This window comes from Danio rerio, chromosome 15 (assembly GCF_052040795.2).
Source record: "Danio rerio strain M-AB ecotype USA chromosome 15, GRCz13ab, whole genome shotgun sequence".
Lineage (NCBI taxonomy): Eukaryota > Metazoa > Chordata > Actinopteri > Cypriniformes > Danionidae > Danio > Danio rerio.
In genome coordinates, this window is record NC_141035.1 from 47,707,501 (window position 1) to 47,725,000 (window position 17,500).

The 17,500-nt window shown below is 37.8% G+C and overlaps 1 protein-coding gene across 2 annotated transcripts in view; it reads right to left on the reverse strand.

Moving 5' to 3' along the window:
• Positions 1-15,088: 15,088 nt before the first annotated feature.
• Positions 15,089-17,500, reverse strand: part of dync2h1 (dynein cytoplasmic 2 heavy chain 1) — a 277,874-nt gene continuing 275,462 nt past the window's right edge. For both annotated transcript variants that reach the window (NM_001423300.1, NM_001423299.1), the window contains 3 exon segments: positions 15,089-15,418; positions 15,703-15,819; positions 17,410-17,491. In NM_001423300.1, coding sequence (NP_001410229.1) covers positions 15,260-15,418; positions 15,703-15,819; positions 17,410-17,491 — 358 coding nt within the window. In that variant the 3' untranslated portion in view covers positions 15,089-15,259.

Consider the following 17,500-nt stretch of genomic DNA (forward strand, 5'->3'; position numbering starts at 1 on the left):
GTGTTTCTGTGTGGAGTTTGCATGTTCTCCCCGTGTTCGCGTAGGTTTTCCCCGGGTTCCTCCCACCGTCCAAAAACATAAACCATAGCCAATCGACTAAAACAAATTATCACCCAATACAACCTGAGTTTACACTTCTCACGGTGACAAGCAGGGGAGTTCTCGAGACCTACCTGACCTCGAATTCCCCTCTCGACCTTCTAACGGGAGGGAGCCCCGGGCTCGAGGATATAACGAGCTCAGGGCTTGACAGCATGCCAAATACGCTTTATTGATTATCAGCTAAGTGTGAACTCTTGAAATGTTCAATGAGCAAAATTCAAAGTGTTTTGCAAACAAAAGCAGCAAAATGTGCAGGCAATTTATTGCAAAACACAAGATGGCTAGCCTGTCAAACTGACGTCAAACTGTACAAAACATGGACAAGTAGACACAGGCAAATTAAACTTTAGTGACAGGGCATCAGTGGCCCAATCGGGCCAGTAACAATTCTGTCTACTGTCCTGAGCATCTCACACGCTGGCCCTGGGCCATCGGGCAGTCCTTACTGTTGAGCCCTGAATGATTCATTATTATTTTGAAAGCACCAGTGCATTGGGAAAGTATTGATAGCGCTTCACTTTTTCCACATTAGTTTATGCTAGAGCCTCATTTCAAAATGGATTAAACTCATTGATTTCCTCAATATTCTACACACAATCCCCCAGAATAACAATGTGAACAAAGAGTTTTTGAAATTGTTGCAGGTTTGTTAAAAAATAAAAAAAGCTGTTAAATCCGATGTACATCAATATTCACAGCCTTTGCTCAATACTTTGTTGATGCACCTTTGGCAGCGATTACAGCCTCAAGTCTTTTTGTATATGATGCCACAAGCTTTTCTTTAGGAATTTTTGCCTATTCCTCTTTGCAGTACCTCTCAAGATCTATCAGGTTGGATGGGAAGCAACGGTGTAAATGATGATCAATAGAATTTAGGTCTGGGCTCTCCTGGGCCACTCAAGGACATTCACGGAGTTGTTGTGAAGAAACTCTATTGATATTTTGGCGGTGTGCTTTGGGTCATTGTCCTGCTGGAAGATGAACCGTCGCCCCAGTCTGAGGTCAAGAGCACTCTGCAGCAGGTCTTCATTCAGGATGTCTCTGTACATTGCTGCATTCATCTTTCCCTCTATCCTGACTAGTCTTCCAGTTCCTGCTGCTGAAAAACATCCCCACAGCATGATGCTGCCACCACCATGCTTCACTGTAGGGATGGTGTTAGCCTGGTGATGAACACTGCCTGCTTTTCTCCAAACGTAATGCCTGGCATTCAGTTTCAATTTTAGTCTCATCAGAGCAGAGTTTTGTGTCTGATGGTCTGAGAGTGCTTCAGATGCCTTTTGGAAACTCCAGGCGGGGAGTGTCTTCCGTCTGGCCACTCTACCATACAGGCCTGATTGGTGGATTGCTGCACAGATGGTTGTCCTTCTGTAAGCTTCTCCTCTCTCCACAGAAGAACGCTGGAGCTCAGACAGAGTGACCATCGGGTTATTGATCACCTCAATGACTAAGGCCCTTCTCCCCTGATCACTCAGCTTAGATGGCCGGCCAGCTCTAGGAAGAGTCCTGGTGGTTCAACATCTTCCACTTACGGAAGATGGAGGCCGCTGTGCTCATTGGAACTTTCAGAGCAGCAGAAATGTTTCTGTAAGCTTCCCCAGCCTTGTGCCTTGAGACAATCTTGTCTCGGAGGTCTACAGACAATTCCTTTGTCTTCATGCTTGGTTTGTGCTTTGACATGCACTGTCAACCCTGGGACCTTATATAGACAGGTGTATGCCTTCCTTTTCAGATCATGTCCAATCAACTGAATTGACCACAGGTGAACTCAATGAAGCTGCTGAAACATCTCAAGAATGATCAGTGCAAACAGAATGTACCTGAGCTCAATTTATAGCTTCACAACAAAGGCTGTGAATACTCATGTACATCTGATCTTTCAGGTTTTTTAATTTGAATAAATTTGCAACAATTTCAGAAACTCTTTTTTCACATTGTCATTATGGGGGATTGTGTGTAGAATGTTGAGGAATGTTTTGGAATAAGACTGTAACTTAAAAAAAACTTGGAAAAAGTGAAGTACTTTACGCATGCACTGTATTCATTAAGTTTCTCATCAAAAAAAAAAAAAAGCTGATTTGACCCTAAATAAATCCTGAGGTCTTTTTATTTTTTTATTTATTTTTTGCTCAACCAAAACCTTTTTATTTAGTATGTTATTCTTATTACTTAACTATTTTACTTTAACACAGAAAAGTAATGCAGTGTAGTATATTATTATCATTATTTAACCAATGTTCTGCCACATTTTTTACATTATTATCCCATTCAACCTAAAACCTTTTTTGCAGCAAAGTGTTTTTGCTATTATTCAGGTATTGTTACAGTAACACGTACACTGAAAAAAATTATTCAGAGATGATTTCTTTGGATTTACTAATTTTTTTGTACGTAAAGTGGTTGTAAACAATTTATTTGTGTTGAATTTTAACAAACGAATTAAGTTGAACATTATTAAACTTAATTTGTTTATTTAAATTCAACACAAATAAATTGTTTGCAACAGTTCTGCATGCAACACTTTTTTCAGTGTAGCCAGCCTGGTGAAACTTTGTTTTCTCTAAAGGTTTACCCTATTGTGGTTATAGGCCTCATTTATAGGTTACCATTTAATTATGAGAATTAAATACTGCATTTCCATGACATTTAAAAGCACTATTTAAGCTGAAATACAACGTCGAATGGTCATCATAACCAAAAAAGTACATTTGAAAAGTCCTGGATAACAACAATAGCCAAAATAGTATTCAAATCAAATTCCTATTATTGTCACATCATCAGCAGCACGTGTGCTATGATGAGTGAAAAGCTTAGGTGCTGGCTTCAGACCGTGCAAATACAACGACAATGTGAAATTGACAGCGATATGTACAATGAATAGGTGTCCACATAGTTTAGGCAGTGTTGTTTCAAGTATGGATTGGTTAAAGTTCAGTGCATGCTACATATTGATGGTGTGCAGTGAGGGGTATGGAGGACTCTGTGCGGGGTGTGTTGTTCTCAGGGATTGTAATTTACGGAGTAGTTTTGAAATTGTGTACTTTTACTTTCCCTTGAGTACATTTTTAGTGCAGTATCTGTACTTTTACTTTTGTCATTTATAAAGGATTTATAAAGCATGAATAGTCCTCACTTTAGATTAGGTCACACAACTGCATGAAGTTGAGTTAATAAAGCATTTATTAACATACATAGTAACCATTAATATATGCCTGAATAATAAGACACATAAATGTTAATTTCAATAGTTTATTAATCATTTACTAACTCATTCTGAATGATCCTAAAAACCCTCAACTACTCTTAAATGCAACTGGTTTGTAAATAATGCGATAATTTAGTAATGAAAAATTAATCATTTACTAAGTATGAAAGTACAATTATTAAGCACATTTTAAAAATGTTTGTAAGTCAAGAATACAGCATTTGTAGCTGCAGTTATAAACTGCTTACTAACGCTTATTAATGTAGAGTCAATGCTTAACAGATAATGAATTCACTATTTGCTAATGCTTAATAAAGGATTTATAGTGTGTAGTTATTATAAAGTGTTACCATTGTTTCTTTTGTCACTCAGTGATTTCCTCTTCCTGTGGTACACGTACTGCAGTTTGAGAACCACTGCACTAGATGCTAATACTTAATAAATGATTCATAGTTATTATCAAGTGTTACCCAATTTTTCTTTTTTTAATATTTCCCAAGTGGTGTTTAACAGAGCAAGGAAATGTTCACAGTATGTCTGATAATATTTTTTCTTCTGGAGAGAGTCTTAAATGTTTTATTTCGGCTAGAATAAAAGCAGTTTTTAATTTGTTTAAAACCCATTACAAGGTCAGTATTATTAGCCCCTTTAAGCTATATTTGTTATTTCGACTGTCTACAGAACAAACCATCGTTATACAATAACTTGCCTAATTACCCTATAGCCTAGTTACCCTCATTAAGCCTTTAAAGGGCCATGAAACCCCCTCGTTTCAGCAGGGTGTTTTCACACCTCTACTTTGGAAAAAGTCAGAAAAGTGGGCGTGTCCAGCTCTGTTTAGGGGGGAGTGTCGGAGGAACTAAAGTGGGAGGGAGTGGGAGTGTCTATTTGGGCACGCGCGAGTTTCAGTCAAAATACTCACACACAGTAGAAAGTGATGATGTTTAACCAACATGGACATTATTTGTGGAATTATTTGCCAAATTATTAAATGTTGGACTTTAACTGCAGTTTGGCTCTTTCATTCAGGGAATTCATTCATGCCCCTCGCGACTAACGAGATATTTGATTCGATGAGCTGCTCTAAGCGTGTATTTTTCATGTAATGTTTGATACCGCACGGCGAATGAGAGAAAAAAAAACTCCGCATTTTCCAAAAAAACTTAGATGCACACGGCAGGTAGCGTCAGAAAGCCGCGTGTGTTATTCCGGTCACTAAATGCGGTTAAAAACCCTACACGAGGTTAAAGTTTGGTTGTGGTCCTAACATGTTAAGGTGCAATAGTTAACTTAGTTCGATACGAACAAACTGAATAAACAAAGAGCACTGGTCGCTCACTTACCAAATCTGTAGAGACAGGACAATCACCAGCAACTAGAGCCGCGTCTTTATGAAGAGGAGACTACAAGCGAATCCGGATCTCAGCGTTTGCAGATGAGAACAGCTCTCAGGTAAACAATAATCCTCCTTAGACACGTAAGTTATTGTTGTCGCGCGTCGCGTACACTGTAATCCACACGTGACTCCAGCTGCGCTCTCACAGAGAGAAAAAGAAAACGAAACTTAACGGCAGCAAACTATAAAAGCAACACTTCACGCTTGTTTTGCCAACACAACGTGGCGTCTCAGTCGTGTAAACACTGTGACAGTAATGAATATTAATGAAGTTGCACAATAGAGCGCGCTGATTGGTTTGAACCAAGCCTTACTCATGTATTAATGCAACACACTGTAAGATGTAATAAGACTCACTCTGGCACAGACGTCCAGTCTGCACGCTGGAATACACGCTATTATGTCATGACCGTGACGCAGCTTCAAAAATTAGTTTCAAACCGGAAGTACGAATTTGCTTGAAATAACGCAAAAACAACCAATTTACACTTTTTAGTGAAATATAGGTGTCCTAATAGTGTTTTTAGCAGTGTGGGACACATATACGACTGTCAACAGCTCAACACATGTCTTGGTGTTTCGTTTAAATGTCACTTTAAGCTGAATACTAGTGTCCTGAAAAATATCTAGTCATTTTGTTGTCATCATGGCAAAGATAAAATAAATCAGTTATTAGAAATGAGTTATTATGTTTTAAAAAAAATATCTCACCATTACACAGAAATTAATGAATGAAATATCCACTGGGGCTAATGATTCAGTCAACTGTATGTTGTGCAAAAGTCTTAGTCCAACAAATCCAGTATAGTGTCTAGCACAGTACTGTAGTGTTTCTGAAGCTGGACACAGATGGAGAAGCAGGTCAGATGTGGGTGGATGTTCAGATCAGCTGACCCGTAACTGTCTGTCACCTCACGGCTGAACACTGCCATCAAACACACATCAAAGTTTGATCATACACACGCTCAGCGCAGTCATTTGAACTGTAATTCCTCTGCAAACTGCGCTTTCCTCGGGTTTACATCACTGAGAGCGCCAGCGAAGGGAAACTGCATGTTAGATTTCATCAGCATTGCATCAAGGGTGAAAATAAGCCGAGATGGAGCGATAAAAAACTGTGTGAGTGTATGTGAGGTGATGACACTCTTATATCACACACGCACGCACGCACGCACGCACACACACCTGAAGAATTCATTACCATCAGCATGAAACAGCAGTTCTCTATGCTCTTCTGTAATATGAGCTCAGCGTGTAAAACCAGATCAGTTCATCAACAGTTATTGTAATTCACAAGGGTTTTTTTACGGTGGTGAATTGCATTATGGGATGTTGAGCTCTGCTCTGTCGACTTCTGATGTTGAAAATTCAACTCTACACTTTAACAAAGTGACTTTTACTGACTTATTGAGGTAATATAATGTATAAGAAATAAACTGAAGAGAAATGAGTGTGTGAAATGACAGAAATGTGCTGCAGTTTATTACAGGGTTATATTAGCATCATATGCAACACCATCCCAGACAATATAGCACTGCAAACTATTAAACATGTCAATAAAAGTCACTTTTTTTTTTACAACTTTTAAGCTCCCATAATGCAATTCAAAAGTATAAATAAGCTGGCAAAAGTATAAACATGCATCACAAAATACAGAAAGCTGCTCATTTACAGATGTTTTTAACAGTGCAAGATTCAGGATGTGCAGAGTAAAATGCAAAGTCTCTTATTGCATGTTATATTCGCTAAAGGAAAGCATGACATTGCACACTAGCGACACTTTATACCTATTTTATATACTGTTTTGATTTTATCTTTGGAAAAAGACTAAAATAAATATTACAATTAATTTGCAGAAAATAAGTCACGCTTCTTAGAACTATTAAAACATTCTAGAAAAGAAAAATTCGGAAAAAGAAAATTTTTAAATACTTAAAAATTTTAGAAACACATTTATTTAGGTCAATTACTTTTACAGTGGCGCGGTAGGTAGTGCTGTCGTCTCACAGCAAGAAGGTCGCTGGTTCGAGCCTCGGCTGGGTCAGTTGGCATTTCTGGAGTTTGCATGTTCTCCCCATGTTCATGTGGGTGCTCCAGTTTCCCCAACAGTCCAAACGCATGCGGTACGGGTGAATTGGGTAGGCTAAATTGTCCGTAGTGTATGAGTGTTAGCGAGTGTGTATGGATGTTTCCCAGTGATGTGTTGTGGCTGGAAGGGCATCCACTGTGTAAAACATATGCTGCATAAGTTGGCGGTTCATTCCGCTGTGGCGACCCCGGATTAATAAAGGGACTAAACCGACAATAAAATGAATGAATGAATTACATTTACATCATGTTTATTTGATTAAATAGAAAATCAGGCAAAATTGTTACGGTGACATAAGAAACAAAATAAGTAGTGTAATGCAAAATTATTCATGCACTGTTATAACGCTGATGCAAATTATAAAAACACATCACAATGTAAGAACACAGCAGTGTCAGATGATGGCAAGATATTTCTTAATTCCATGTAATAAACTTAAATCTCAAATTGATATAAATAATCATTGATGTTCAATCGGCTTAGTCCTTTATTAATCCGGGGTCGCCACAGCAGAATGACAGCAGTGAACGACTGAACAATTATTTGAACTGTAAAACCGCACAAGCTAAAGATGAACATTTAGTTTTATATCCTTTTTATCCACAAGGTGTGCAGCTTTTGTCACTGCAGTGTATCTTAATGGGCTTCTGGAAGAGCATTTCAAGGATGCTACTATTACATTGACATTAGTATACGTACTAAATAAAGTATACTTTTGTACTTGACCTTTACTTTAGTATACTTCTTTTGTCCTAAGGATAATACATATGGCTATTTAGCTTGTTTATTAAGAGAAGTTGTGATCTGGCTCTATACAGAAAATTAATTAACATGACTTCAAGAGGGGCGGGGAAAGCCGTTGGGAGGGCGGGGAAACACCGTAATGCATTAGTAAAGGTTGAACATTAATAGTAAAGGTTGATCATTAATAAATGCTGCACAAGTATTGTTCATTATTAGTTCATGTTCGTAAATACATTAACTAACACTAGAGAACCCTTATGGTAAAGTGTGACCTTAATATTTAAAAATAAAATTGCACATTTAGAGGATTTTCTTTTATAAATGGACCATTGGATTGACCGATGGATTGTTTTTTCATGGATGTTAATGTTTCCTTATGGAACCGGTGATGCAAGAAGTTTTCTTTCCACAACTCTGCACACCGCTATAAAAAGCAGTAAACGATGAGATCACCTGCCAGCAAGAGTTTCCTTCAGTAAATCAGTCCTACACACAGCTAGCTGAACTCATCTCTCCATCTGTTTGTCTCATTCTCTCTTCATTTCTCTGTTTTTGATGTCTCATTTTCTTTCCATCTGTGAATATTGCATGAACCATCCAGCAAAACTCACACGTCTGATCATTTCCACCATCGCGTCACTCTGAACATGCAGGATCTCATTGAGGAAGATGGAAGAAGACGTTTGGATGCTGATTTACTGTTAAAGAGAGCAGTGTGAACATTTCACTAAACGTCTTCTTTTGTGCTCCGCTGAGAAATGAAAGCAGACTGAAGTTTGAAATGACATGACGGTGAGTAATTACAGTAGAGTAACACAAACACACACAGAGAGACAGACAGAGAGAGACAGACAGAGAGAGAGAGAGAGAGACACTGTGGTGAAGTGTGACAGAATCAGCTATGACAGGAGGAGGGAAATTAATGGAGAAAACCAATCACACACACACACACACACACACACACACACACAGCCTACAGGTCTGCTTTTTTCCCCACACAGCATTCCTCACTTCAGTTTCCTGTTTTGCAGCTTGACTTTGTGGCACACACACACATACACAAAATGATGATACATATTTACACTACCTGACAAAAGTCTTGTTGTGGATTCCAGTTGTAAGATCAACACATTATAACTTGACTTCTAGTTGATCATTTGTAAAAGTGTCAGAAGGTGGATTTTTCTGCTGAATCATCTGTTGATCTGCATCCCAATCATCACAAACACTGCAGAAGACCTACTGGAGCCAGCATAGAGCGAAGATTTCCCCAGAAATCAGTCAAGTTTGGTGAAGGGTAAATCATGGTTTGGGGTTATATTCAGTATGGGGGCGTGCGAGAGATCTGCAACATCAACAGCCTGAGGTATCAAGACATTTGTGCTGCCCATTACATTACAAACCACAGGAGAGGGACAATTCTCCAGCAGGATAGCGCTCCTCATACTTCAGCCTCCACATCAAAGCTCCTGAAAGCAAAGAAGGTCAAGCTGCACCAGGATTGGTCAGCCCAGTCACCAGATATGAACATTATTGACCATGTCTGGGGTAAGATGAAGGAGGAGGCATTGAAGATAAACCTAAAAAATCCTCGATTAACCATGGTGATACCATGCTTTTACATTTACCATAGCATTATTTTTTTTTTTTGTAATACTAAAGGGTCGCGTAACAACAAAACACATTTTTTAATAAGTTGACAGCCATATATATATATATATATATATATATGTTCAACGTTTGCTAAAAAACACTATTAGGACACATTTTTAGCTAACAAGTTTCATCTTCCGGTTTCAAAAGAAAGTTTAAAGCAACGTCAAGGCCATGAGGTTACTGCGTAAAATCCAGCGTAAAGATTTGATGTCTGTACCGGCTGGTACAAAAGGATGAGTTTTCAGCAAATCTGTTTATTAATTCATGAAAAAGAGTTGGTTCAAACCAATTAGCATGAACGAGGTGCAACTTCATTACAGCGTTTTAGAGACGCTACGTTGTGTTGCCAACCGTAATTCAAATAAGTAGTAGAAGGAGAATTGTTCGAGACACGGGTCGTCAGTGTTGGGTTTATAAATGTGCTGCAATGAAGGCTTTGTTTCCATTTCCCCGCTATGAGAGCGCACCGGGACTCACGTGTGGATTACAGTGGTCTGCTAACACGCGACAGAAAGACGTTTGTGAGGAAGATTTTTACCTGAGAGCTTTTCGCATCTGGAAATGGTGAAATCCGGATTTGCCGCTCGTCTCGTTTAAAAAAAAAGACACGGTTACAGTTGGTGTTGATTGTCCTGTCTCTGCAGATTTGGTGTGCGAGCGATCAGTGGTCTTTGTTTATGTTTGTCCAGAGGCAAAGTTATTTAGAATCGTCAGCATACCTTAGTCAAAATGATTTATTCGCAGAGTTTACAGTACGTTAATATCACTACAATATTATGGACTGAAAGATCCGCTGTACATGCTGCTCTCTGAGTGTAAACGTAAACACCGCAATCAAACTATCACCGCCGTGTAGGATTTTCGCCACATAGGATTTTTTATTTTTTTTTTGCATTTTGTGACAGGACAGTCTATACACACACGGTTATTTGACACTATTCTCTGCACCTACTGAATCAGTGAACGACCACAGACATCTGCATTGAGAAATTTAGAGTTCCCCCCCCATTCGGCAAGAGGTATCAAATTCCATTAAAACAACACTCTTCCAGCAGTCCTTCGCATCCAATATCTTGCTTGTCATGTGGGGGCATGCATGAAATGTTCCTGAATGAAAGTGAAAGTGCCAAACTGCAGTTAAAGTCGACAAACAAAAAATGAAACATCAGAAATTACATGAAACTCAGAGGAAAAGTGGATAGCGTGGTGACCATAGACTGTAAAATATATGGACGTAGTATCCGTGACGTCACCCATAGGTTTCTGAAGAGCGAAAAAGAAGCCACAAGTAGGCGCGGCCAACCGTCGCTATTTTGGTCACGCGTCATCACACCCACGGCGGGATACCAAACAAGGGCAAAGAGGCGGAGAGTGAGCGGAGCTACAGACACCTGCTGGCATTTAGCTTGGACCTGGTTCAGACACACTTTACTTTAGGAGAAATGCTTAATACTTTATCACCTGTGACTCGTTTGTATTCTGACCACTTGTGCTTGGTTGTATACTATATCAATAAAGTGTTTAGACTTTTAAAAACACTGCTGTAATACATTGAGCCACTAAACATTGTTCTTATGACGTTTTTCAACAGGAGGAAAGCGTGAATTACTTACAAACACTTCAGATATAGTCTGTGTTAGTTACTGTAAGACTATTGATGAAATCCAGCATAACACTGTATGACAACACTTCAGATGACTGATCTAGAGCCTACAGCTAATCAATCTGTCAGATTCTGGAGTGCATTACAGCTCTAAATATAAATATAAATGATAAATGATCTTAAATAAAACACATACATGTATAGAGATGGTATATAAGTATATAACTTTACTCACATGGGAAACGGAGGCCACGTGAATGGTTTGTGAGCACAATTAAGTGCCCTCAGCATGCCATGCCATCTAATAATTGTGGGAAACAAGTCCAAAAGGCAGTTGACTGTGTAAAGCCACATAAAACAACACAGAAATACGATAAATATGCCGAGTTCAGTGGCTAATCTGCAGGATTCAGCTGAGGTGACTTGACGGCGACCAGCAAGACCTTAATTATGCAAACTTAATATAACTTAATATAAAGGAAACGGATGAGTTATAAAAAAATTCACCCCCCTCACAGTTGTCATGAAGGGTAATATTACCTGTATTAACCAAAATCTTTTTTTGTAGCAGGCTGTAAACACTTTTTTTTCTGCTGTAAAGTTGGCCATTCTAACAGTGGGCTCAATTGAAATTTGCTCTGTTTTGGAGCCCGGAGCGGCCAGGACTAGCGGAATTTCGGATGAATTGCAGTTTTAGTTACTTCCGTATTGGCTTCCTGAGGGAAAACGGGAGGTTGCCGCTTGGTGGTGACGCGATGACGTTAATCGAATTATATGCTATAAACATCTAAAATAGGATCATAAAGGAACATTTAGGAAGCAACTCATGTAAACACCATCATATTATTGTCTTTTCAGATTAAAGCAAATAATTCCATTACAGATGTCCATGTAAACATTATCAGTCGCTGTCTTCACTGCATCTGTGTTTGTGTTGCCGTTGGAAAATCAGCAGGTGCATGTACTTAAACTCCCCTTTTCATGCAAACAATTCCCTCTTTGGCCACTCGACAATTCCACCTTAACAGAGCTACACACGCCCACTTTCCTGACCTTTTTCAAATCTAGAGGTATGAAAACACCCTGCTGAGACGGAGAGGTGGGGGGGGGGCACTTGGCCCTTTAAACATCTTCTTACATTCACCACAAAACTGAGTCTTAGAAGTGAACTTTACATACATAATGATAAGGTGACATGTTTAATGAATGATTAATTATGATAATGTAGAGGGCGGAGCTTCAGACTTCAAATTACTGTTCATAATACACAATTACAATGCACTATTAAGGAAACAGCCACTGTCCTTTTGTACTTTAGTATTATAATAGAGTATCAACATTGCACTATGGTATTTTTAGGATGTTATTTGATTATTTTACTGCTGTCCAGTTACAGAAGGACAGTGTGTGTGTGTGTGTGTGTGTGTGTGTGTGTGTGTGTGTGTGTGTGTGTGTGTGTGTGTGGGATTAAAGGTCAGCATTTTGATTTATGCTGCAGTTAAGATTTGAAATTGCACATAAACACCAGAATTCTGCATTCACACACACAGACACACACACTCTGACCTTTGATGTGCGGATAAAAAGCCTCTCCTTCTGAAAAGTCAAGCAGCTGCAGAAGTGTGGTGGAGTGTGTGTTTGTGAAAAGCCTCCAGCAAAAGGGCAACTAATCAGATCTCAGAAGCCCTCAAGAAAAGACACACGCAAACAGGATAATGTCAGTCTAAATGAGTGAGTGTGACGTCACTGAGCCTAGACACACACACAACAGACAATAGAACAACACCACAGCAATGCCATGGTACTAGGTCTGTCACAATAATCAACACATCGACTTATCATGCAATACTTTGATGACCTCAATCATTTTTGCCACAGTGATATTCATTCATTTAGTTTTCTTCGGCTTAGTCCCTTGATTCATCAGCGGTCACCACAGTGGAATGAACCGCCAACTTATCCAGCATATGTTTTATGCAGCGGCTGTCCTTCCAGAGCTGTTAGGACTGTGGGGGAAACCGGAGGAAACCCACACCAACACGGGGAGAACATGCAAACTCCCCACAGAAACGCCAACTGAGCCAGCCAGGACTGGAACCAGGGAGGTTCCTGCTGTGAGGCGAAAGTGCTAACCACTGAGCCACCACCCCAAATTATAATAATTAAATAAATTATAAATAAATTATAATAAAATAATAAATAAAAATAATATAATTATAATACAATTATAATATAATTATTATAATTTATTATAATAAAATTATAATAATTAAAAAAAATCTAAAATACAACATAATATTTATATATATAAAAAAAAACTACAAATAATTAAATAAACTCATTTTTGTGCTTATACTTTACACTTAACATACTTTTTAAAATATTAATAAAACTATATAAAACGTGTACTGTATATTATCTCTTCCTAAAGCAGAGGTTCAGCAGTGAACGAGGATGTTTCTGTTCCTTTGGAAAGGAAAAGGCGGATCAGAGGAGAAACAGCATTTACAGCATCTGCATCCTGACCACACACACACACACACACACACACACACACACACACACACACACACACACACACACACACACACACACACACACACACACACACACACACACACACACACACACACACACACACACACACACTGAGGTCACAAGTCACACCTGCCAAGTCCATATAACACAAGCAGTGGTCAAAGGTCACCGCTGGAACCTGCTGACCTTCAGACCAACACTAATGTACTGCTCACTCTGTGCTGCTTCATACAGTTGAAGTCAGACTTATTAGCCCCCCTGAAATATTAGACCGCTTGTTTATTTTTCCCCAATTTCTGTTTAACGGAGAGATTTTTTTCCAGCACATTTCTAATCATAATAGTTTTAATAACTCATCTCTAATAACTGATTTATTTTATCTTTGTCATGATGAGAGTAAATAATATTTTAGTAGATATTCTTCAAGACACTTCTATACAGCTTAAAGTGACATTTTAAGGCTTAACTAGGTTAAGTAGGTTAATTAGGCAGGTTAGGGTAATTAGGCAAGTCATTGTATAATGATGGTTTGTTCTGTAGGTTATTGAGAAAAAATATAGCTTAAAGGGGCTAATAATATTGACCTTAATATGGTGATTAAAAAATTAAAAACTGCTTTTATTTTTGCCGAAATCAAACAAATAAGACTTTCTCCAGAAGAAAAAATATTATCAGACATACTGTGAACATTTCCTTGCTCTGTTAAACATCATTTAGAAAATATTCAAAAAAATAAATAAAAATTTGAGGGGGGGTGAATAATTCAGACTTCTACTGTATAAAGCATAAGCTGAAATAAAGCTCTCACTGATCTCTGACCTGCTGTAAATACACATCGCAATTCAGCAAATGTGTCTAATGTTTTACCAGACTGTTTTAAAGAGACTGGGGGTCAGAATCTGTGCTTTAAATGCTAGGATACAGAACTCGCAATACACATTTATTCATTTTCCTTTAGCTTAGTCTCTAATTCATCAGAGGTCATCACACACACACGTTTGTTTTTGTGAAAAGTGGGGACATTACATAGGTTTCCATTCATTTTATATAGTCCAAACTGTTTATTGTATTGCCCTCACCTCACCCCACCCCACCCCATCCCTAAACCCAACCATCACAGGAGACTGTGTTCAGCTTTACTCTCTGATTAAACTCATTCTGTAGGATTTATAAGCATTTTGAGAAACGAGGACGTCACCAAAGTCCTCTTATTTCACCTCCTTTTTGTAATACCTGTGTCAAACCAATGTCATTATACAGATTTGTGTCCTGATATGTCACAAAAACACACACACACACACACACACACACACACACACACACACACACACACACACACACACACACACACAAACACACACGCACACACACTAACCCAATTGCTAACCCAATTCCCCTATAGCGCATGTGTTTGGACGCATGTGTGGGGGAAACTGAAGCACTCTGAGGAAACCCACACGGGGAGAACATGCAAAGCCACAGTGCTAACCACTGAGCCACCATGCCACCCCAAAACATTAGTTATGGTTTATTATTAATAAAGACTTTTGAAAGAACTGTTTTGTCAAAGTAATGTCAAATAACAGCCGGAACACCACTGTGAACAAGAGAAAGTATAAATAAATAAACACACACATTCACGCTGCATAATTTCTCATTGTTCACAGCTATGCTACGTTTCGGCTGACATACGCACGTACAGTTTTACTCATGCAAAACATGCAGTGGTGTTGAAAGCAGAGAAATAGAGGGATCTCCAGGAAAACTCGTTTATTTGATCATATAAATATCTGCAGAATATAAGACTGAATAAAACTACAGTCTCACAGCCGCTGGAATGCAGCAAAAACACCGTCATATGAAGACCAAGACACTCAAAAACATGTAAACTGATGCTAATGTCAGTATAAAGTGTGTCTGTTTGTGTTACTGCTGTTTGAGGAAGAGAGCCGCTCCGCTCTGGATCCACGTGTCATGATCTCCAGCACACGGCAGCTGTACGTTTGTCACCACACACACACGTTCAGCACTGCTGTACACCGGCAGAGAGATACACTCGTCTGGAGAATAACAGCCCATAGCACTCTGAAACACACACACACACACACGCACACACACACACACGCACACACACACATGTTTGTTTTCCTGTTTTAGTGAGGATGTTACATAGACTTCAATTGTTTTTCTCTCAGGTTAATAATGCTGTCTATGGCTTTACCCTATTGGCTGTAATCAAAAAAAGAGGAGGAGCTACTCTGTCCCGCCCTCTCACTTTATGTTTCAGTTTAAATTGCATCACATATCAAGCAAAACTGCACATTTCAGAGCACTTCACAGGATATTTAGAGACAAACTGTATGTGTTACCTGCGGGATCCAAGCCATGTGACATGGAGGAACGGAGGACACACTGGGAGAGTCGTGATGGCTCTCAGATAGACGATTTCCATCGAAACTACAACCCTCCAATTGCAAACCACCAACCTAGAAAGAGAGAGAGAGAGAGAGACTACATATAAAACTATGGATAATGTGTATTTATATAGTGCATTTATTGTGTATGGTCATACATTCAAAGCGCTTCACTATCATGAAGAGGGTCTCTCCACACCACCACCGGTGTGCAGCATCCACTTGGGTGATGCGACGGCAGCCATAGGACAGCGGCGCCAGTGCGCTCACCACACACCAGCTATAGGTGGAGTGGAGAGATAGTGACAGAGCCAATTCTGTGGATGCGGATGATTGGGAGGCCATGATGGAGAAAATTTGGCAAGGACACCGGGGGGTATGTATCAGTCTATCATAAGCAGAGAGTCAGCCAGAGGTGAAAACTAGTACAAGTTCATGCTGAGCTTTATTGTCAATCTGCCAAATGTGTGGACACACAACAGAACGAAACGTTGTCTTGCAGAACATATATAAACATAATCATACATACAAGCACAACATCTGACGTATGAGCAACTTTTAGACTATAAATACAGTAGTTAGCTATACACATAACCTATAGTCAGACTATACAAGCACATCATGTAAAACAGAAACAATATTGGGCAATATTTAGTGCAAAAGAGAACTAGTCAGAAACATTACATTTCATCTAAACATGTGTGTTTATTTATTTATTATGTTATTTTCTCTTTTTCCATTACCTTCTTAAACATAATATTAGTTATTTTCTTATTTGTGCAAGCATTTATTTAATTTCTGATGGGTTTTATGAATAAATATGCATTTTGTAATCACTACATTATTCATTGTTTATATAATGTGAAATGCTTTGGCAACACTTGATATTTCAAGCAAATAAAGCTTATTTAAATAAATAAATAAATAAATAAACAAGTAAACACATAAATAAATAAATAAATAAACAAAAACATAAATAAATAAACAAACATATACATAAATAAATAAATAAATAAACAAGTAAACACATAAATAAATAAATAAATAAATAAACAAAAACATAAATAAATAAATAAATAAACATATACATAAATAAATAAATAAATAAACAAGTAAACACATAAATAAATAAATAAATAAATAAATAAACAAAAACATAAATAAATAAACAAACATATACATACATAAATAAATAAATGAATAAATAAATAAATAAACAAAAACCATAAATACATAAATAAATGCATGCATAAATAAATAAACAAATACATACATAAAAAATAAATAAACACATACATAAGTAAACAAAAACATAAATAAATAAACACATAAATAAACAAACAAACACATAAATGAATAAGCAAACACACAAATAAATAAACAAACAAACACATAAATAAATAAACAAAAACAAAAATAAATAAATACATAAATAAATACATATATAAATAAATACTTAAATAAATAAATAATACATACATGAATAAACAAAAACATAAATAAATAAATAAACACATAAATAAACAAACAAATAAATAAACAAACAAACAAATAAATAAATAAATAAATAAATAAATGAAGTTTACTTAAAATGCACTGTCAAAGATTAGCTCTATTGTGCTAATCACACACAGTCTCTTCATAAGGAACAAATGCTTGTACCTTCACTTGTAGTTTGGCTTCAGTAATCTGACCTCTCCATGTAGTAACAAACTTCAGACTGTCCATAGAGCAGCTCATCAACCTAAAACAC